This window comes from Camellia sinensis, chromosome 3 (genome assembly GCF_055761805.1).
Source record: "Camellia sinensis isolate YWXY chromosome 3, ASM5576180v1, whole genome shotgun sequence".
In the NCBI taxonomy this organism is placed as follows: domain Eukaryota; kingdom Viridiplantae; phylum Streptophyta; class Magnoliopsida; order Ericales; family Theaceae; genus Camellia; species Camellia sinensis.
Window position 1 is genome coordinate 183,688,618 of NC_138963.1, and position 23,833 is coordinate 183,712,450.

At 38.3% G+C, this 23,833-nt stretch overlaps 1 protein-coding gene across 1 annotated transcript; it reads right to left on the reverse strand.

The window, feature by feature from the left end:
* Nucleotides 1-20,910: 20,910 nt before the first annotated feature.
* LOC114301188 (7-deoxyloganetin glucosyltransferase-like) lies at nt 20,911-23,386 on the reverse strand. The gene is made up of 2 exons (XM_082921621.1): nt 22,798-23,386; nt 20,911-22,012 (listed from the first exon to the last, which is right to left on the reverse strand). Exons 1-2 carry the CDS (start codon nt 23,312-23,314, stop codon nt 21,075-21,077), a joined length of 1,455 nt encoding a protein of 484 aa, XP_082777747.1. The 5' UTR covers nt 23,315-23,386; the 3' UTR covers nt 20,911-21,074.
* Nucleotides 23,387-23,833: the final 447 nt, after the last annotated feature.

Genomic DNA, 23,833 nt, shown 5'->3' on the forward strand with positions numbered 1-23,833 from the left:
AATCATTATTATTGCAATTATATACTTTTTAAGGAATCATTCAGTTTGCTTGGTTTTTTATTTTAGGATTCACTTTTTTAAAAATTAACCCTTTTTATTTTTTATTTTTTTTTTATATTTACTAAATTTTTTTTAATACTTTAAGTAATTTTTTAAAATTTTTAAATACACCTGACATTGACAGGCCCACAAAGGCCATGAACCACTATAAACAACCCAAGCCCATTAATCGGAGCCCAATACATAACCCAGCTGAAGAAGTCCAGAACAGTTGGAATCCAATATGGCATAAGAACCAATGGCATTCAGGCACGTGGTGGGTGAAGGACGAGCTACATCAGCAGACAAAGATCTACAAAGTTATTGCCACTGCGCATCACCATTAATGCAGCGCGTCACAGCATTTATTACGACAACACCTCCCGTCAGAACAGGGTCCCCTTACCCTGAACAAGGTAAGCTACAGCATAGACTTTCGGCGAGGAGGGCAGGTCGGAAGAGACAACGAAATGATTACCAAAGAATATAAGCAAACGTTGAAGACAAGAAGAAGGTTAAGCTTTCTATCTCTAATCTCTCCCTCTATACTTTACTTCTCTTCCTAACTTGCTCGTCGGAGGGTTCACTGGGGGACTACCTCGTTCCCCGTGGAACTTGTTTGCAGGATATCCGGTGGGCTTGATCATTTGGACTTGGGCTTGAGGAGCTCGGACCAGTTCGCTTCATTCACTGGGATAAACTGTATCATCAACACCTAACATAAATACACTTAAAAAGTATAATATTTGTGAATTTTTCAAAAAAAAAAAAAGAAAATTCAATACATTTTTTGTATTCTTGTGTATTTACTAATTTTTTTTTATAAATATTTTACTTTTTAGATACATGTAAGTAAGGTGCATATAAAAAAGTAAAAAAATTGCTTAAATTTTTAAAAATATTCACTAAAAATACAAAAATACAAAAAATAAAAAAACTCAATTTTCAGAAAATTGAAACCAAACATAGTGATTATTAATGCAATGATATATTTTCAAATTTTTAAAAGAAAATGCTATGAATTCAAAATAATCTGTCAAATTTTCTACCAAATCTTTCATACGTGTATGGATTCCACACAAATCTACATAGGTGTGGGCCCTACACCCATGTGAGAAGTTTGATAAATTATTTGGGATCTCTAACATAACTCATTTCTAAATTTTCTCCTCCATAATTGCTCTGCTCATGATAATTGAGAAGGGAATTTGTACCGAACAAAAAAAGGACCGAGCTAATTCCACCATTGGTAGTTGCCATTGCGTTTCTCTAACCGAGCTAATTGTGCAGTCGGGCTTTAAGCAGCAGCAAGATGATGGTCTCATGGGTGAAGTTCACATGTTGAACCGAGCTCACCTCAGCAAAAAGTGGCTCTGAGTGCTGTTGTAATTGGTTTTTCGGGCTCCTCAGAAAAGAGTTTAGTCTCATCGAATGTGATTCCCTACGGTTCAGACCCTGTGATTCTGAATTTGGTTTCACGAGTGCAATTTGAAACAAAAGAAAATAAGAGTCAAAATCCAGCAAATCACAAAAAAATCCACTAATTGCAAGAAATGCTAAAAATAGATTGCTGTAACGCCCTCAAAATAATACATAAAACCCATTAATTAATACATGCATTGATATAAAAGAAACCAACCATTTCTATTCATCAGAGTAGTTCTTACAACCGTATTACATGTTAACAACAAAAGCAAGTGCCCTATGGGCTTACAGCTTTCCAAGTCAACACCTGGTTACACAAAAGAAGAGTACTAACTCTATACAAAATAAGCCCTTGGCTTGATATACATGTAATACAGACAAAATAAACAAAAAAGAGTCTTCAACTCTCATCATCATCCAAGCTATGTCCTTGGAGGTGGCATACTACCTGCACCTGAAAATAGTGTCCCATAAAGAGTGAGCCAACGCCCAGTAAAAATATGCTAAACACAGTATGAGCAATAACTAAGACATTAGCAATTGATAAATGTTCAATTTCCATAAACCAATTCATAACCCATTTCCATTTCATGACCACTATGTTCATGTTTCATTTCAGTTTCCATTTTTTATCAATTCCACAATTTACATCAACGGCTCAGAACCTGGCCAACCACTTATATGAGACAGTGACTCATATCAAATGTTTCCCATTTTACAATAGATAAATATACTAGTTGTATCAACATCTCAACAGATAAGCATACAAGCTGTATCCACATTTCAACAGATAAACATAATAGCTATATCAACACTTCCATAGATAAGCATATGAGCTATATCAACACATTAACTGACAAGCATATGAGCTGTATCAGTGGAGTCCATCCCCTATCTCCTCCCAAACAACATCCGGTTTAGAGGTCCATCCCCTATCTTCCCTTAAACCGTGAAGTACATCCCCTATCTCCTCCCACACACATAACGTATATACACATAGGTCATATACACAATCAATCAATACATAACGTTAATGTATTCTATCAACCGTCATACTCTATGACATATCCAATTGATTAGTTTTAGTTTGCCTAATCATCATGCATTGCCTACAACAATCACAACTACCCTCCACCGGTAGCCCAAGTAATTATTTCTAAACAGATAATAAAAGCTCCAACAGATAAAATATCAATGTTTTCAAAAGTGGGCGATTAATAAATCCAACTCCACTATTCTACTATACAATGAACCAATTTCATTATTTCCAACTCAATTCCATATAATCACAATTTTTCCAAATTAATTATACCAATTGATTTATACGACCAATTAGGGTTTTCTACCCCATTTCCCAATATTGACCCAATGGTCTATATATCAACAACCAACATCAATAACACCATTTTGAAACCCAAAATATTTATTTAAGAATCAAAATGACAAAACCCCCGTTTATACTTTTTGAAACCCTAAGTCCCAAAATCAACCATTTAACAAAAAGCCCAAAAATCTAGGTTAAAACCCATAGTAGTGAGTAGGAATCCCTACCTCAAATTCGGAACCCAAGAGAAGAGGATGAAGAGAACCAAAATGCCCCAAACGACAAGTTTCTCGGATCAAAATGTAGCCCTCGACGATCAACCTGACTTTTACAAAGGCCAAAGGTGAGGGAAGCACTCTAACTAGATCAAACCCTAGAGAAAAGGGAGTTTCTAGAGAGAGAGGCTCTCAAAAACGTTTTTGGGAAAGTAAGAGAGAGAGTGGAAGTGTAGAAAATGATTCAAAAATGCCCAGCTGCCCTCTGTTATACGACATTCCCGCTCGAGCGGAAAACACAACGCTCGAGCGTCAAGAACAAAAAACTAGGTCCGCTCGAGTGCAAGAAAGCCAGCTCGAGCGCCAAGACACAAGAATAAAGTGCATCCGCTCGAGCGCAAAAATCAGTCCGCTCGAGCGTAGATTTCCTCCTCCTAGAACCTAAACCAAAAATGTACTACCCGCTCAAGCGCAACCGCTCGAGTGTAAAGAAACCCGCTCGAGCATGAAAAACATGCTTGCAGAAGTTTTGCAAAGCACCAAAATACTGGGAGTGTGCAATCTCCGCTCGAGCGCAAGTATACCCGCTCGAGCGGACCTCTTAAAAACTGGGCAACAAGGAATTGAAACCAAAGTCTAACCAACCTGTAACAACTCTGCCCAATACATCCTAAAACTCAATCAAGCGGAATTAAAGGATGACAACAAGGTATACTACCACCAACATCACGGAACCAAAGTCCGGAAAACAACAGACACAGAAAGGGAAAATCGGGATCGCTATAACCTTCCCCCCTTAAAGAATTTCGTCCCCGAAATTAACGCCCTCAAAATAATACATAAAACCCATTAATTAATACATGCATTGATATAAAAGAAACCAACCATTTCTATTCATCAGAGTAGTTCTTACAACCGTGTTACATGTTAACAATAAAAGCAAGTGCCCTATGGGCTTACAGCTTTCCAAGTCAACACCTGGTTACACAAAAGAAGAGTACTAACTCTATACAAAATAAGCCCTTGGCTTGATATACATGTAATACAGACAAAATAAACAAAAAAGAGTCTTCAACTCTTATCATCATCCAATCTATGTCCTTGGAGGTGGCATACTACATGCACCTGAAAATAGTGTCCCATAAAGGGTGAGCCAACGCCCAGTAGAAATATGCTAAACACAGTATGAGCAATAATTAAGACATTAGCAATTAATAAATATTCAATTTCCATAAACCAATTCATAACCCATTTCCATTTCATGACCACTATGTTCATGTTTCATTTCAGTTTCCATTTCTTATCAATTTCACAATTTACATCAACAGCTCAGAACCTGGCCAACCACTTATATGAGACAGTGACTCATATCAAACGTTTCCCATTTTACAATAGATAAATATACTAGTTGTATCAACATCTCAACAGATAAGCATACAAGCTGTATCCACATTTCAACAGATAAGCATAATAGTTATATCAACACTTCCATAGATAAGCATATGAGCTATATCAACACATTAACTGACAAGCATATGAGCTGTATCAGTGGAGTCCATCCCCTATCTCCTCCCAAACAACATCCGGTTTAGAGGTCCATCCTCTATCTTTCCCTAAACCGCGGAGTGCATCCCCTATCTCCTCCCACACACACAACGTATATACACATAGGTCATATACACAATCAATCAATACATAACGTTAATGTATTCTATCAACCGTCATACTCTATGACATATCCAAATGATTAGTTTTAGTTTGCCTAATCATCATGCATTGTCTACAACAATCACAACTACCCTCCACCGGTAGCCCAAGCAATTATTTATAAACAGATAATAAAAGCTCCAACAGATAAAATATCAATGTTTTCAAAAGTGAGCGATTAATAAATCCAACTCCACTATTCTATTATACAATGAACCAATTTCATTATTTCCAACTCAATTCCATATAATCACAATTTTCCCAAATTAATTATACCAATTAATTTATACGACCAATTAGGGTTTTCTACCCCATTTCCCAATATTGACCCAATGGTCTATATATCAATAACCAACATTAATAACACCTTTTTGAAACCCAAAATATATATTTAAGAATCAAAATGACAAAACCCCCGTTTATACTTTTTGAAACCCTAAGTCCCAAAATCAACCATTTAACAAAAAGCCCAAAAATCTAGGTTAAAACCCATAGTAGTGAGTAGGAATCCCTACCTCAAATTCGAAACCCAAGAGAAGAGGATGAAGAAAACCAAAATGCCCCAAACCACAAGTTTCTCGGATCAAAATGTAGCCCTCGACGATCAACCCGACTTTTACAAAGGCCAAAGGTGAGGGAAGCACTCTAACCAGATCAAACCTTAGAGAGAAAGGAGTTTCTAGAGAGAGAGGCTCTCAAAAACGGTTTTGGGAAAGTAAGAGAGAGAGTGGAAGTGTAGAAAATGATTCAAAAATGCCCAGCTGCCCTCTGTTATACGACATTCCCACTCGAGCGGAAAATACAACGCTCGAGCGTCAAGAACAAAAAAATAGGTCCGCTCGAGTGCAAGAAAGCCAGCTCGAGCGCCAAGACACAAGAATAAAGTACATCCGCTCGAGCGCGAAAACCAGTCCGCTCGAGCGTAGATTTCCCCCTCCCAGAACCTAAACCAAAAATGTACTACCTGCTCGAGCGCCAGAGTACCCGCTCGAGCGCAACCGCTCGAGCCTAAAGAAACCCGCTCGAGCGTGATAAACATGCTTGCAGAAGTTTTGCAAAGCACCAAAATACTGGGAGTGTGCAATCTCCGCTCGAGCGCAAGTATACCCGCTCAAGCGGACCTCTTAAAAACTAGGCAACAAGGAATTGAAACCAAAGTCTAACCAACCTGTAACAACTCTGCCCAATACATCCTAAAACTCAATCAAGCGGAATTAAAGGATGACAACAAGGTATACTACCACCAACATCACGGAACCAAAGTCCGGAAAACAACAGACACAGAAAGGGGAAACCGGGATCGCTATAATTGCATTGTCAGATTTCAGAGTCGCCGCCTGTCACGACCCAAACCCGGCCCTATGGGTTTGGTACCGTAACCGGCCAGTAATCCGAGATTACCGAAGGCCTGCTTAACAGTAATACAGTAAAACAGAGTACAGGGCCTGGCGGAAGCCAATACAGTAATTAAACAATGTCCAATGAGCTGTGACAGTCTGTATGCCAAAAAGATTTTTTTCATGCATTCATACATAAACAGTACAGAAAGCATTCCGTCTGTACAAAACAGTACGGTCTATACAAAATTTACAATCACACAGTACAGGGACCTAATCCCTTGATAACGGTACGGTAACAGTCAGTCTATACAGAACAGTCAGACAGTATGGAGACAGGCGGGGGAAAAACAAACAAAACACCCCCAAGCCATAGCATGGCAACTCGGAACCTCGCAGTGAGGCACAAAGGCTGGCTTGACAAAACTGGAGTTACCCTGACGCTCCTAGCTCCGATCTGATGCCTGTACACCTACATATATATATGAGCAGTGAGCTAAAGCCCAGTGAATAACATAATGCGTAAAGGGGTTTAGAATGAATGTCCTTACAGTAATGAAAACAGTTCAATTCAACCAGTATTTCAGTTGTTCAGTACAGTAAACAGTCATATGTGGTACATCCATTAGCATAACAGTAACAGTAGGTCTTAAAAGACCGAACAGTAATGATGGCCATCAGTCAGTAAACAGTAGTGGTTCCACGAGGGAACCGACAGAGAATTCTGTCGCAGTAACAGTAACAGTAAACAGTAGGTACTAAGGATGCCATAGTACAGTTCAGAAATAAAGGACATACATTCATTCAGTAAATAATACCAGTTCAGTAAACAGTTCAGTTCAGTATTCAAAAGATAATCAGTTGAACATATCTTTACACAATTGTTACTCACAGAGTTCTGGGCTACAGTATGCTAGAGCGTGTCTCCCCAGTTGCCAACCCTACACAGTTCACAGGTTGAACACACACTAAGCTACACAGTTGGGCAATATCATAACTTAATCCCTAATTTGCCTTGGTGTGTTCTACAACGATATCCTCATCTAAATGCCTTAAACTAGGCCTAAGAATGCCTAGGATGGGATGAGGATGCAAAAATGCACATTTAAAAGCATTTTCAGGATTTTCAGAAAAACAGAGTCCCGCTCGAGCTCAGGTTTCCCCGCTCGAGCGTACAGGCAAACAAAGGTACACGCTCGAGCGCAAACTTTCCCGCTCGAGCGTACTGTAAAAGTACTGGATGGGTGAAATCCCCGCTCGACGCCCGCTCGAGCTTGAGACATGACTCCGCTCGAGCGGACTGTAAAACAGTGCAAGATGCTGGAAGCTCGATTTTCCCGCTCGAGCGGCACTTCCCCCGCTCGAGCGGACGACTGAAATCTGGAAATCCCAGATTCGAGCTCCAGGTCCAAAACCAAGCTCAAAAGCATCAAAACCAATCCTCTTGGGCCCATTTTCTGGAAAACATTTAAAAACACATAGGATATCATGTTTCAAAGCGCAATTTGAGAAATCAAAGCCCAAGGGTGTTTAATTCAAACCCAATTTCAAACCAATTTCAAATCATTTTCAAGAACAATCTTCAAACATGACATGCATGATCTTAAATCATTTTCAAAGCTTTAATGCTGTTTCAAAAGAGCTCAAGCCGTCAAAACCAAGATGAACTCATGGAGTATGACCAAAAGATGGACATGCATGTGAGGTATGATGAACCACAACCTCAAAACTTCAATATATGTACATGCATGCAAAGATTGAGCTTCAATTCAACCACAATGAACCAAAACATGACTTAGTTCTACAATGAAGCATGAATCATGCAACAATCAACACAAAACATGGACAAGAAGACAATGGAGCTACCTTTAGTCTTGTAGTTCAAGAAGGGAGCTCAATATGCAATCACTTCAACAATTTCTTCAATTACCAAGCAATTCTACAAGCAAAATTGAGATGAAATCAACTCCTCAAGTCTCTCTCTCTCTAAGGTCGGCTAGGCACAATGAGAAATGGCTGATGAAATGTTCTTGGCTCAAGTATAATGAGCTCAAGGTATAGAGGTAGTGGCCCACTCAAGGTCAAAACGGTAATTAAGTCCAACTCTTTAATTAGCTTAATTTAATCTAATTTAATCATACCTAATCAGTTTTCAGATAATTATACTATAAAATCACATTAATTCTAAGGATCATTAAACATCAATCGATTCCGGATTCGGCCGCCGATAAGGCCTTCAATTAGCAGTCTAAACATATAAGCATGAACAGATAATCATACAGTCAAACAGATAGAATGCAATTCAAACAGATGTATTCATTTAATTCAGTTTAAAGTTCGGTCAGTCAGTTCAGTACTTTAATCAGTTCAATTATCCGTCAGTTATCAGTCATTATCAGTTCCGTTTAGCAGTAATCGGTAATCAATCAGTCATTAATCAGTAATCAGTATGAGGGTTGTTACAGTCTCCCCTCCTTATAAAGAGTTTAGTCCTCTCAACTCGAGTTACCTTCATTCTGGAAGAAAACAGGATTCAGTGGAAACAGTTCAGGATATCTTTTGGCCATGTCATCTTCCCTTTCCCAAGTGGCATACACGCCACCGTGGTTCTGCCAGTCAACTTTTACTAGCGGGATCTCTTTGTTCCTCAGTTTCTTGATCCGTCGGTTTACAATCTGTATAGGCCGTTCCTCGTAAGTGTAGTCATCACTCAACACTATCCGAGTAGGCTCAATCACATGGAAGGGATCCCGGAGGTAGTCTCTCAACATAGAAATGTGGAAGACGTTATGCATATGCTCCATTTCAGGAGGAAGCGCAACTTGATACGCCACCGGATTGATTTTCTCAATGATCTCATATGGTCCGACGTATCTCGGTGCTAACTTGCCTTTGACTCCAAAACGAGTCTGGCCTTTCATTGGTGTCACTTTCACAAAAACGTGATCACCCACTTCATACTCTCTGTCTCGTCTTCTGACATCTGCATAACTTTTCTGTCTACTCTGTGCAGTTTTCAGTCTTTGCTGTATCAGTTTCACTTTTTCAGTTGTTTCATACACCATCTCGGGCCCAAGCAAAGGCCCATCTCCAACTTCTGCCCAGCAAATTGGAGATCTACATTTTCTGCCATATAATGCCTCAAAAGGCGCCATACCTATACTCGAATGGTAGCTGTTGTTGTAGGCGAATTCAACTAATGGCAGATGACTTTCCCAGTCTCCCTGAAAATCAAGGACACACATTCTCAGTAAATCCTCCAGAGTTTGGATGGTCCTTTCTGATTGGCCATCTGTCTGAGGATGATAGGCACTACTCAGTCTCAGTTCAGTACCCAATGCAGTCTGTAGGCTTTGCCAAAACCTCGATGTAAACTTCGAATCCCTGTCAGAAACAATAGACACAGGCACTCCATGCAGTCTCACAATTTCATTAATATAAATCACGGCCAATCTATCCGCATTATAAATTGTCTTGACAGGTAAGAAGTGAGCAGATTTAGTCAGTCTATCAACAATAACCCAAATTGAATCCATACCTTTTCTGGAGCGAGGTAACCCAACGATAAAATCCATCGTGATATGCTCCCATTTCCATTCTGGTATGGGTAGGGGTTGCAATAATCCGGCAGGTCGTTGATGTTCCGCTTTGACCTGTTGGCAATGAAGACATTTGGATACAAAATCGGCAATTTCTTTCTTCATTCCCGGCCACCAGAAATTCCGTTTCAGATCTTGGTACATTTTCGTATTCCCCGGATGGATAGACAATTTCGAATTGTGGCCTTCTTGCAGAACTCTTCTTTTCAGTTCAGTGTCATTTGGTACACACAGTCTTTCTTGAAATTTCAGTACATTATTCTCAAATTTGAATCCCGGTCTCGGTTTAGATTCTCTTTCTTCGATGATCTTCTTCAAGAAGTCATCCAGTTGCTGTTTCTCTTTAATCTCTTCAACCAGTGCTGGTTGAGCAGAAATAGCAGCCAAGATTCCACCTTGTTCTCTCAAAACAATTTCAATCCCAGATTTTTCAAGGTCACAAAGCAACTCTTTCTGTCCTGTAAGCAAACAAGCTAAGTTTCCAATCGACTTCCGGCTCAATGCATCGGCAACGGTATTGGCTTTTCCCGGATGGTACAATATCTGTAGGTCATAGTCTTTAATCAGTTCTAGCCATCTCCGCTGTCTCATGTTCAGTTCTTTCTGTGTGAAGAAATACTTTAAACTCTTGTGGTCGGTGTATACTTCACATGTCACCCCGTACAGATAGTGACGCCAAATTTTTAGTGCAAACACCACTGCAGCAAGTTCCAGATCATGGGTCGGGTAGTTCTTTTCATGTGGTCTCAGTTGTCGGGAAGCATAAGCAATAACTCTCCCATTCTGCATTAAAACACATCCCAAACCCTTATGAGAAGCATCACTAAATACAGTATAACCATCCGTACCTGAAGGTAAGGTAAGAACCGGTGCAGTCACTAATCGAGTTTTCAACTCTTGGAAAGCAGATTCTCTTTGGTCAGTCCAGTCAAATGATGTCCCCTTCTGAGTTAACTGAGTCAATGGTAGAGCAATTTTGGAGAAATCCTTGACAAATCTTCTGTAATATCCAGCCAGTCCTAAAAAGCTTCGGACTTCAGTCACATTGGTCGGTCTAGGCCAGTTCACTACAGCTTCAATTTTCTACGGATCAACAGAAATTCCATTTTTGCTAACAACATGCCCCAGAAACATAACATGGTCAAGCCAAAATTCACATTTAGACAGTTTAGCATACAGTTTCTGTTCTCTTAAGGTTTGTAGGGCAAGTCTCAGATGATGTTTATGCTGTTCTATACTTTTGGAGTAAATCAATATGTCATCGATAAATACAACAATAAAGTCATCAAGGTATGGTTTAAAAATTCTGTTCATGAGGTCCATAAAAGCGGCAGGGGCATTCGTGACTCCGAAAGGCATAACCAAAAATTCGTAGTGTCCATACCTCGTTCTAAAAGCAGTTTTATCAATGTCTTCTGGTTTAACCTTCAATTGATGATATCCGGATCTAAGATCAATCTTGGAAAATACTTTAGCACCCTGTAACTGATCAAACAGGTCATCAATACGCGGTAATGGGTATTTATTCTTTACAGTTACCTTGTTCAATTCACGGTAGTCAATGCACAGTCTCAGTGAGCCATCTTTCTTCTTTACAAACAAAACAGGCGCACCCCATGGCGAAGTGCTGGGCCTGATAAACTTCTTATCCAGCAGTTCCTGCAGTTGCACTTTCAATTCTTTCAGTTCAGTTGGGGCCATTCGGTACGGAGCTTTAGAAACTGGTTGTGTTCCGGGAATCACATCAACGGTAAATTCAATCTCCCTGTCAGTCAAATCTCCTGGAAGATTATCTGGAAAAACATCTGGAAATTCTCTGACTATAGGAATGCAATTCTCATCAGTTTTAACACTATCATTAGTAGACACAGTCAGTACAGAACACAGATATCCTTTACACCCCTTTCTAATTAATTTAACAGCTTTCACTGACGAAATCAAATACGGAGGAGGTACTACTCCACTCCCATTAAACACAAATTCAGGCAAACCAGGTGGACGGAAAACAACTTGCTTGGTCACACAGTCAATAGTGGCATGATATTTTTGTAACCAATCCATCCCCAATATTACGTCAAAATGATCAATGTTCAATGGCAGTAAATCAATAAACAGATGCATATCCCCAACAATAATTTCACATGCGGGGTACATATAAGCACATGTCATGGATCCCCCTACGGGTGATGATACGGCTAGCAGATAGTTCATAGGTTCTAAGGGTCTATTCAATTTCCGTGAAAAAGCATGTGATACATAAGAATGTGTAGACCCCGAATCAATCAATACATATGCATTTTGCGTACAGATAGAAAGGATACCTGACACAACGGTCTCGGTATTCTGCACATCTCCCGGTACTAGTGCGAACACTCGGCCTTGCCTCACAGGCTCTTTCCCGGTAGCTTTAGGGTTAGGCTTTGGTGGAGCATTTGATGCTGCTGCGCTTGGTGCAGCTTTACCACTGGCTTGTGGAGCAGAAGGGCAATCTTTAACCATGTGGCCCACCTTGCCACACCTGTAACAGGCTCCAGATAATTTGTGACAAACCCCTTTGTGCCTGTTGCCACATACAGAGCAGGGTGGAATGAACCCACTCCCTTGGCTGGGGCTAGTCATTGATCCCGTGTTCTGTTTCTTATTGGCTGGGTTGTGCTTGCCTTTCTTGAATTTGAAACCCTGCCTTTTTCCATGCCATTCAGTTGTTGGTGTTTCAGATTGTTTCACTGCTGCAATGTTCGACTCGGCCATCAATGCCCGGTCGAGAACACCCACAAAAGTCGGTAGTTTCAAAACATTTATCCGGTCAAGTATTGCCACATTAAGGCCGCCTTCAAATTTTCTGGCCTTCTTATACTCAGTATCCACCATATGCGGTGCATAACGGGCAAGCTCAGTAAATTTGGTTTCATACTCTGCAACGGACATTGTGCCCTGCTTCAGCTGTTCAAATTCAGTCACTTTTCTATCCCTGACACACTGAGGGAAGTACTTTTCAAAGAAGGACTCCTTGAACTGAGCCCAAGTCATAACAGTGCTTGCATCACGGATTAACATCCACCACCTTCTAGCCTCTTCTTGTAGGGTGAAGGTAGCTAACAATACTTTGTTCGCTTCTGAGCACGGAAACACTTCGAATAATTTTTCTGTTTCAAGCACCCAAGCTTCAGCCTTTAACGGTTCGAGGCCTCCCTGAAAGGATGGCGGTTTCATCTTGCTGAATTTATGGGTGAGAGCAATAATATCCCCATCATCCACATTCACATTAGGTTCCGGCTGTACCGGAGGAGGAGGAGGTGGTGGGGGCTGTTGGTTCTGTTGTTGTTCCAGTCTAGCAGTTATCAGTTCTATCATTCTTTCCATTCTTTCCATTCTTGCCTCAGTAGATGAGGACTCAGGTTCATTTGCATTGTCCATTTCACTATAAGCAGTTATAACAGTTTTAAACATAAGCAGTCATTTGTTTAACAGTTTAACACATTAGCATGTATTCGGTCATAACATAACCACACACTTATCATGCTCATGAGATGCCCTAATGACTTTTCTAGGACACCCTATAGCTCATTTGGACACGTGTGTGCGGTATAACTCGTGGTAAGTATCGCTCTGATACCACTCTGTCACGACCCAAACCCGGCCCTATGGGTTTAGTACCGTAACCGGCCAGTAATCCGAGATTACCGAAGGCCTGCTTAACAGTAATACAGTAAAACAGAGTACAGGGCCTGGCGGAAGCCAATACAGTAATTAAACAATGTCCAATGAGCTGTGACAGTCTGTATGCCAAAAAGATTTTTTCATGCATTCATACATAAACAGTACAGAAAGCATTCCGTCTGTACAAAACAGTACGGTCTATACAAAATTTACAATCACACAGTACAGGGACCTAATCCCTTGATAACGGTACGGTAACAGTCAGTCTATACAGAACAGTCCGACAGTATGGAGACAGGCGGGGGAAAAACAAACAAAACACCCCCAAGCCATAGCATGGCAACTCGGAACCTCGCAGTGAGGCACAAAGGCTGGCTTGACAAAACTGGAGTTACCCTGACGCTCCTAGCTCCGATCTGATGCCTGTACACCTACATATATATATGAGCAGTGAGCTAAAGCCCAGTGAATAACATAATGCGTAAAGGGGTTTAGAATGAATGTCCTTACAGTAATGAAAACAGTTCAATTCAACCAGTATTTCAGTTGTTCAGTACAGTAAACAGTCATATGTGGTACATCCATTAGCATAACAGTAACAGTAGGTCTTAAAAGACCGAACAGTAATGATGGCCATCAGTCAGTAAACAGTAGTGGTTCCACGAGGGAACCGACAGAGAATTCTGTCGCAGTAACAGTAACAGTAAACAGTAGGTACTAAGGATGCCACAGTACAGTTCAGAAATAAAGGACATACATTCATTCAGTAAATAATACCAGTTCAGTAAACAGTTCAGTTCAGTATTCAAAAGATAATCAGTTGAACATATCTTTACACAATTGTTACTCACAGAGTTCTGGGCTACAGTATGCTAGAGCGTGTCTCCCCAGTTGCCAACCCTACACAGTTCACAGGTTGAACACACACTAAGCTACACAGTTGGGCAATATCATAACTTAATCCCTAATTTGCCTTGGTGTGTTCTACAACGATATCCTCATCTAAATGCCTTAAACTAGGCCTAAGAATGCCTAGGATGGGATGAGGATGCAAAAATGCACATTTAAAAGCATTTTCAGGATTTTCAGAAAAACAGAGTCCCGCTCGAGCTCAGGTTTCCCCGCTCGAGCGTACAGGCAAACAAAGGTACACGCTCGAGCGCAAACTTTCCCGCTCGAGCGTACTGTAAAAGTACTGGATGGGTGAAATCCCCGCTCGACGCCCGCTCGAGCTTGAGACATGACTCCGCTCGAGCGCCCAATACTCCGCTCGAGCGGACTGTAAAACAGTGCAAGATGCTGGAAGCTCGATTTTCCCGCTCGAGCGGCACTTCCCCCGCTCGAGCGGACGACTAAAATCTGGAAATCCCAGATTCGAGCTCCAGGTCCAAAACCAAGCTCAAAAGCATCAAAACCAATCCTCTTGGGCCCATTTTCTGGAAAACATTTAAAAACACATAGGATATCATGTTTCAAAGCGCAATTTGAGAAATCAAAGCCCAAGGGTGTTTAATTCAAACCCAATTTCAAACCAATTTCAAATCATTTTCAAGAACAATCTTCAAACATGACATGCATGATCTTAAATCATTTTCAAAGCTTTAATGCTGTTTCAAAAGAGCTCAAGCCGTCAAAACCAAGATGAACTCATGGAGTATGACCAAAAGATGGACATGCATGTGAGGTATGATGAACCACAACCTCAAAACTTCAATATATGTACATGCATGCAAAGATTGAGCTTCAATTCAACCACAATGAACCAAAACATGACTTAGTTCTACAATGAAGCATGAATCATGCAACAATCAACACAAAACATGGACAAGAAGACAATGGAGCTACCTTTAGTCTTGTAGTTCAAGAAGGGAGCTCAATATGCAATCACTTCAACAATTTCTTCAATTACCAAGCAATTCTACAAGCAAAATTGAGATGAAATCAACTCCTCAAGTCTCTCTCTCTCTAAGGTCGGCTAGGCACAATGAGAAATGGCTGATGAAATGTTCTTGGCTCAAGTATAATGAGCTCAAGGTATAGAGGTAGTGGCCCACTCAAGGTCAAAACGGTAATTAAGTCCAACTCTTTAATTAGCTTAATTTAATCTAATTTAATCATACCTAATCAGTTTTCAGATAATTATACTATAAAATCACATTAATTCTAAGGATCATTAAACATCAATCGATTCCGGATTCGGCCGCCGATAAGGCCTTCAATTAGCAGTCTAAACATATAAGCATGAACAGATAATCATACAGTCAAACAGATAGAATGCAATTCAAACAGATGTATTCATTTAATTCAGTTTAAAGTTCGGTCAGTCAGTTCAGTACTTTAATCAGTTCAATTATCCGTCAGTTATCAGTCATTATCAGTTCCGTTTAGCAGTAATCGGTAATCAATCAGTCATTAATCAGTAATCAGTATGAGGGTTGTTACACCGCCTAATATTTTTTTGGAGAATTAGGAAACCCGTGACTTATGCCAAAGGCCACTTGTCCGTCATAACCAAAGTTGTCTTGGTTCAAGAACTTAGGTATGTGAATGGAAGGTTATGAATTGAGCACCCTACTCACCTGATCAAAGATCGGCATTTACTAAATCATGATGTGAATTTATAGACATCATATACTCATATTCTGATTTATTAATATGCTAACATCACTATGTGTATAGACCGTATTACTTACTTTGGAATGTTTTGATTTCATGCTTTTTAATATGTGCAACTTAAAGAAAAAATGAGCTCATATGTACAACAATCAAAGCCATTCCAATTTAAGCAAAATAGCCTCAATCCACAAGCATTCATAAATTATTTCAAGTAAGAAAATAACCTCATGGTAATATGCTCGACATGGTAACACACACACACGTATGATATGCTAAAAGCAAAAAATACTCACATAGTATTCATCTGCGGCAAGCCAAAGAAAAGAAGATGATTAAAAAAATGCATGATCTTAAAAATGTACATGACTAATGCAACGCATACAAAATGCAATTGCTAGATTCAGCTACTAACATGACATGTGAAGCAACTCAAAGCATGAGATAGCGCATATAATCAAGTAGGAAATGATAACACCATCACGTATGATGAACCAGACTTTAATGCATGCAAAAATGGATGCGAGGCATGGGAGCAATATGAAACATGATGCTACAAACAGTGATATTAAGCATGTAAATAAAAGAGAGAAAGAAATAGGGGTTGGAAGACATATATCAACTGTTACAAATTTGTCCTCTTACGAGAGGGTCTAAATGTCCTAATTAACTATTTAGTACATCACTGAATGAATAATTACTTAATTATTACATTTGCAAATATTATAGCAAATAATAAGAGAAAGAAAGAAAGAAAAAAAAAAAAAAAGACAAAGACAAAGACTAGGGATGGAAATTTGAACCTGGCTCGACCGGGGACCTGACCCCGAATTGAGCGGTTTTTTCCCGAAAAATACTCCGGACGGGCCGGGGATAGTATTCAAAAATAAATCCTCGATAATATTCGAGTCGGGAACGGTGATACATTTTTCAGCCCCGGACCTGGCCAAGTCCTAGCCTTGACCCTGACCCTGACACCGACCCCGCCTTGTTTAGCCCCTGATTTATATATGTGTGTTTAGGGTTTGGTTAACTCACACACAAACACAACCGCTGCTCCTCTCTTTCTATCGTCTCCCTCTCTCTATCGCCTCACACACACACACACACACACACACACACACACACATACATACACATGACCACCATTTCTCTCTTTGCTTCCTCACTGTCGCTCCTCCCTCACCGCTGCTCCTCTCTCTCTCTCGGCGTCGGCGAAGTATCTCACACACGACCGTCGCTCCTCTCTCTAGGCGTCAGTGACAACTCCTCATCTCTCTCTCTCTCTCACGGTATCGCTTCCTCTCTTGTTACTTTCTCTCTCTTTCTCTCTCTCTCTCTCTCTTGCTTTTGTTCTTCAGATCTAGAAAATGATAAAGATGAAGATGTTGTTGATGAAGATCTGTTGTTGATGAAAATGATGAAGATGCTTTTTTTATTTGAGCTTAGATCTGTATGGGTGTGTTGTTGTTGTTGATGATGACGACAGCGATGATGAACAATGATGTTGTTGTTGTTGTTGATGATGATGATGATGATGATGATGATGTTGATGTTGTTGTTGTTGATGAATTCTTATATTTTTTGGAGCTGATTTTTTTTTTTTGCTAGGAATGTTTGGGGTCGAGGAAATCCAATCCCCATTAGGGGGGTGGTGATAGGTTCCTCATCGGGGATCGGGGCCGGGGGAATTTCCACCATTAAAGATCGAGAACGGGGAGTGTGATCCCCCAGCCTCGCTCCGTTGCCATTCCTAACAAGGACCACACACGCGTAAATGAGAATATCCTCCAGAAATTGCTCTATCTGCCTTTGGAAGAACTTCTCTGTTTTACCCTCAGCCACTGCTTTGTTTTGCCAACAACAGCACTTTGTTTGTCTACTTTGAGGCCTGGTCGTTCCAAAATGAGGCCCGACCGGGTCCAATAAAAGACGGTTGTGCTTCAATTTCAACCAAAAAAGTTGTTTTGTACAGTGAGGTAATAACAGTGTAGACATAGTGTTTCCAAAATATGTTTGTCGTTTTTATACCTTTCTATCATAAAGATGCTCAAGGGAGAGGTAGATTTGCTTCCTAAATCATCAAACATCACAAGGTTGTTGCATGATGATATTAGAGGTGGCAAAAATGAGAATTAAAGCTAGAAACTTCAAATGAAGAAACAGCTCAAACATACTAGATCTCATACTAAACAAGAATAAATGAGTACTCGAATTAGAGAGAATAGGTTAATGAGAATCATTTTATGTAAAAGCCTTAGAAACAAGAGGTTGCATCATTGAAGAAAGGAATTAGAGACTCATCTCTGTTCTCATGGAACATGAATTGATATCTATTTCCATACTTCAAAATGAAACTAGAAGAGAGTCTCTAATATTTTCAATAAAAGAGATCTTGTTTTGCTTTAAAGAGAACAAAATCAAAACTAAAAGAAAACAAACAGAACAATTAAAAAAAAAAACAAGCTAACTATCACTTGCGTTAAACGACAAAGACATATAGGGGTGCCGTATAATTTATTAAATGTGGAAAGGGTATCTATATTAAAGCAAAACTTCAAGGGATGTTAGTGTAATTTACCCTTAAAATTTAAAGTCAATATCCATTTATGGAGTGGCCCCACAATAAAAAGCCAAATCTAAATCATAAACCTAAAATTTTGAATAACTTCTTTCTTTGTTGTTATTATCATTATCATTATTATTATTATTATTTTGGTGCTGAGACTTTTTGCTGACCAAAAGGAGTACATACCAAAAACAAAAATCTATTCTATAAAATTAACTACAATTTAGAAGCAGGGGTTAAAGATTCATTCCTGGAGTGGTTCCATATATTAATAGAAGTTGAGCAAATGTTAATTAACACTCTCTAGTTTATATCATAATTTTTTGTTATTTTTTATAATTTATAAATTAAAGTACACTGTTAATGACTTAAACAAAAAAATAAAATTTTACACACGTTTATACATATATAATCTCATTATATGCCTTTGACATTTTCGTCGTTTTTAGATTCAAAATATAATTTATCCCATTATATTTTATTCCATCTAGGAGCCTGACTTTTGAAAATATAAACACATCACCTTATTTTATTCTAATTTTTTGAATCTAATTTTTTGAAAATTGTTTTTTTTTTTTTGTGTATTTTGTTTTTCGTATTTTTTTTTTTATGAAACTTTTTTTAATAATTCAACCAAATTTTTTACTTTTTAGGTAGACCTAACCTAGATATAACTAAAAAGTAAAATATTTCTAAAAAAATATTTTAAAAAATCAGTAAATACACAAGAATACAAAAATGTATTAAATTTTCATATCTTTTGGTATTTAATGAATTTTTTTAAAAAAAAATTTACAAATATTATATTTTTTAATTGTATTTATATTAAGTGTATTTAAAAGGGTAAATTGCAAATACACCCCTTAAAGTTTATTTAAAATACAGATTTTTCCTTATAATTTGAAAAATTACAAATGCCCCCTTATTAGAATTTTTTTATTTAACAGGATTAACTAAAAAATGAAATTCATAATTGTTCTCCTATACAATAATAAAATTACTTAAATTATTAATTGAAACATATTTTTAACATCATTAAAAACTATTAATTGACTTGATGATTTATTAATAAATGGGCGATTTGTTAGGGGGTGGAATGTAATTTTCAAAATCACAGGAGGCGATTTGTATTTTAATCAAATTTTAGGGGGTATTTGTAATTTATCCTATTTAAAATGTAAAAAAATTGCTTAAAATATTTTTTTTTAAAATTTACAAAAAAATACTAAAAATAAAAAAATTAAATTTTATAAAATTGAATTCCAAAAATTTAAACAGTTAATTTGAACCGAATGTTGATAAGAGATAAACTGAAATTTGACCACGGCATTTCCCATATGTTCTGCTTGACGACTTCAAAAGCTTTATGCTAAGATAATTCTAAGACTCATCATTCATTTTTGAATTAGAGTTCCACCTATTCTATTGAGTCCAGATCTGTGGCTCTTTCTTGTGGCCGTTCCTGCAGCCCGACAAAACCACGTCGTTTGGTGGTTTTTTTTTTTTATTCTTTCCTTTCTTACTTTGCTTTTCAGTCCTTTTTCGTTTTTTAACCGAGCCCCTTTGAGAGAGACGAACAGAGAGGCGAGAGAAGTAAAATGGGTGCTCAATTTCAATGGATAACTCTGCACATGAAATGTGAAGCAAACCCTTGCACTGTAAACAAACATAAACCCAATCTCCATCAACAATCATTAAAGCTACTGCAAGTATAAATCAAGTTCTTATCTTTATTGCACAAAATCAATGGATGTGGGTGTTTGGGTTGCTGAAACTCAATCTTCTTCTTCTGGGTATTGTTGTTTTGCTTGGGATTGAGCAGAGCACACTTGAAAAAGCAACGGATTGACCTACGAAACGACTTTGTGGGTTTGGGTCAGAAAACGGAGATTGATTTCGGCGTGGGTTCTGCATCTTTTTAGCGAAGGATTTTAGAGAGAGAGAATGGTGGTGGAGGAGAGATAGTACGCGGCGATTGATGGGTATGATAGGGTTTTTTGATGGAAAGTTATGATTTTATTTAGCATTTTGATTGTTGAGATTGAAAATAAAGTGATTGGGGGCAGGGATATATGTACATACATAGAGAGAGAGAGAGAGAGAGAGAGAGAGATAAAAGAGATGGATACAGAAAGGAACTTGGACTGAAGAGAGAGTTGGGGGAGGGAGAGAGAGAGAGGGAGTTGATAAACAAAACGACATCATTTTGGTGAGGGCGGCAGGAGGGCTGCAGGAAATAGCCGCAGATGATCCTTACTCATTTTGTTGCATCCAAACAGTACCTTCCGACGACGCCAACAAAACACTTGCATGATATGAACAAAAAAACATACTATAATTGTCATCATGACTTCAAATTTTTTTCGTTCCATAAGACCTCTCTGCACAATGACAAAATATCCAAATCAACCACAAAAAAAAATATACAAAAGATATTTTTTTGGTTTATTCTTATCTTAATCTCAACAACAAACAAAAAAATAAAAATAAAATAAAAGATCAACACAACACAATCCAAAACAAGATAATAAATTGAAAAGATAATAGAGACAACTGTAAACTTGGTTTAGCGCAATTAACCTAATGCTAATGTCTTGGAGAGAGAAGAACTTGGTTGACCAGCTTGTCTAGATTCAAGAAAGATGAACCAGATGAACTCTCAGTGGCCTCTTGAGCCAATCTCTTCCACTCCATAGCCTTTTTCTTCATCTCCTTCCCTTTCTCTCCAACCATTAACTCTCTCACGAGCCTCTCAACTTCATCTTTCTTAACATCATTATCTATCTCCATCCCTATGCCCCATTGGGTGCAACAGTGCCAACAATTTGTTTGTTGCTCCGCGAAAAATGGCCAACAGACCATCGGAACTCCACTCGAAATGCTTTCAAGTGTGGAGTTCCACCCAGAGTGAGTTAAAAACCCTCCAATAGATGGGTGGTCAAGAACTTGCTCTTGGGGGCACCAACTTGCCAATAAGCCTCTTTCTTTTGTTGCTTCCATGAATTCCGGTGGAAGAACAGCCAAGTCGCCAGTGACAAGATCAGGTCTTATTATCCACAAAAAGGTCTGGTTGCTATTAATAAGTCCCCAAGCAAACTCAACCATTTGGTTTGGTGTCATGACAGTGATGCTTCCAAAGTTCACATAAACAACAGAGTTGGGTCCTTTTGTGTCAAGCCATTCGAGGCACTCGGTTTCTTCTTTCCACAGATTTGATCCTATCAACTTTAGACCATCATCGTTGATTTGATTCATTAATAAGTGTATAGGTCCAATGGTGTAGATTGGGGGGAACATGGATGAAAGAGCCTCCAAAACGTTATGCTCTAATTTCTCAAATGTATTTAAAATAATGGCAGAGGCTCTGCGAGCTCTCTCAGTTTCACCACATACAAAATCAATCATAAAATCGCTTAAATCTGTAGTTCGAAGAAAACTTGGTAAATCCTTCAAACGTATACCTTTCATACCAGGTATCCAATCGATAACTGTATCCAAATACCCATTTGTCATGCAACTCTTATCTGCATATCACCCCAAAAAAATAATATCAGCACCAAACTTTTATTAAATTTTTTATCAAATAACTCACATAAATATAAAACTCACATCATATAAATTCCATATAAATTTCACACTCATATAAAAAATTTAAATTTTTTTTTAATAAACTTTCAAAACCACTAACGTTATTCAAACATTATTCAATTAATAAAGGTAAATATAGATAGGATAGATGTAAATGTCAACACTTGCCACACTTTTCTAGGAGTATATATGCAGACTCATAATATTTTTTTAAATTTATTTGTCTACTCTATCAATTTTTATTTATTTATTTATTTTTGTATGTAATCATGTAAATTTTTAAATTTTTTATTGACTTTAAAATCAAACTAGTGACCGATCATGTGATAAAGAAATTAATCTAATTTAGATAAGAGAAGACGTGTTATCAATCCAATTAAAATATAAAAAAATAATGAGATATAAATATAATTTTTATATAAAAAATTTACACACGAACAAAAATTACAAAAATATTTAAAACTTTAAAATAAGAACTCTAAATGAGCTCTAATGGATGAGGCCTATCCATCGATTTAATGTTTTCACCCTTTTTTTTTAATACCTTGCCCCGTTAGTATTCTAGTTAGAACTCTCTCCCTAAAGCATTTTATGTATGAATTATTTTAATTAATAAAAAAGGTGTTGATCTAGCATACTTGAATGCATGTACATATATATGTGTGCATGTAATGCATACATGTAATTATATTAATATACATATTAATTGAATTAATAATACCTTTAAGTGGAATATAACTCTTATCGATAAGATTACGATACTGTTCATAACCCATGAACCCACAAGCACTAGTTGTCCAGAAAAGAACTTCAGGAATGCCCAATTCTTCAGCAGCATCAACAGTGAAGCTCATAGCCCCATCGGAGACTATGCAAGTCACCGGTGGGACGTTCGACGAAGTGGTGTCGTTTAGCTTCGAAAGAAGGTCTTTAAAAGGAGCCAAGCAGTGTTTCCTGGTGGACTCGCACAGTAATGCGCTGTCTTGGGTTGCATCGGCATCAGACTCGGGGAGCCCATCGGGTATGGTTTCGAACCTGAAGGAAGAGAGCCCGTTGAGGGAGTCGGGGCCCCGAGATTTGAGGAGGCGTTTGTGGTTGAACTCAGTGTTGACAAAGGTGATGTGAAAGCCTTTCTGGTGGAGGAGTTTGGAGAGTTTGAGCATGGGGTTGATGTGGCCTTGAGCTGGGCATGGTATACAAACTGCATGAGGTTTTTCTAACTTGCCCATCGAACCCATTCTCTTTCCTCCTCCTCTTCTCTCAATTGGGAAATTATAATTTGCTTATGAATCACGCGTTATGGTTCTTGTTTTATAGCCCCATAACCAACGACTGGGTTAAATGTTTACGTACGTGGTGATGGATGGGGGATGGAGCGTAGTGGGCAGTCGCACATTTAAAAAAAAAAAAAAAAAGAACATTTTTATTTATGATAAAAAATTATATTTAATTTTTAAGTTTAGTAATGGGACAATTAATTAAAATATTAAAGATAACATTCTCTTATAATTGTTGTTTATTTTTTTAGTAAAAAATTAAATAAGTTACGATTATCGAATAATTTTGTTTGTGGATGAAATATATCAAGTGCCCAACAAAATGAATGGTTGAAATTATTAAAACGGAAAGATCCCACGGGCTCAAATAACACCTTCTAGTCCAAAATCTGGGCTAAAAGGGATCCTCCTCCTAAAAATTATATTTAATTTTTAAGTTTAGTGACGTGGTAATTAATTAAAATTTTAAAAGTAGCACTC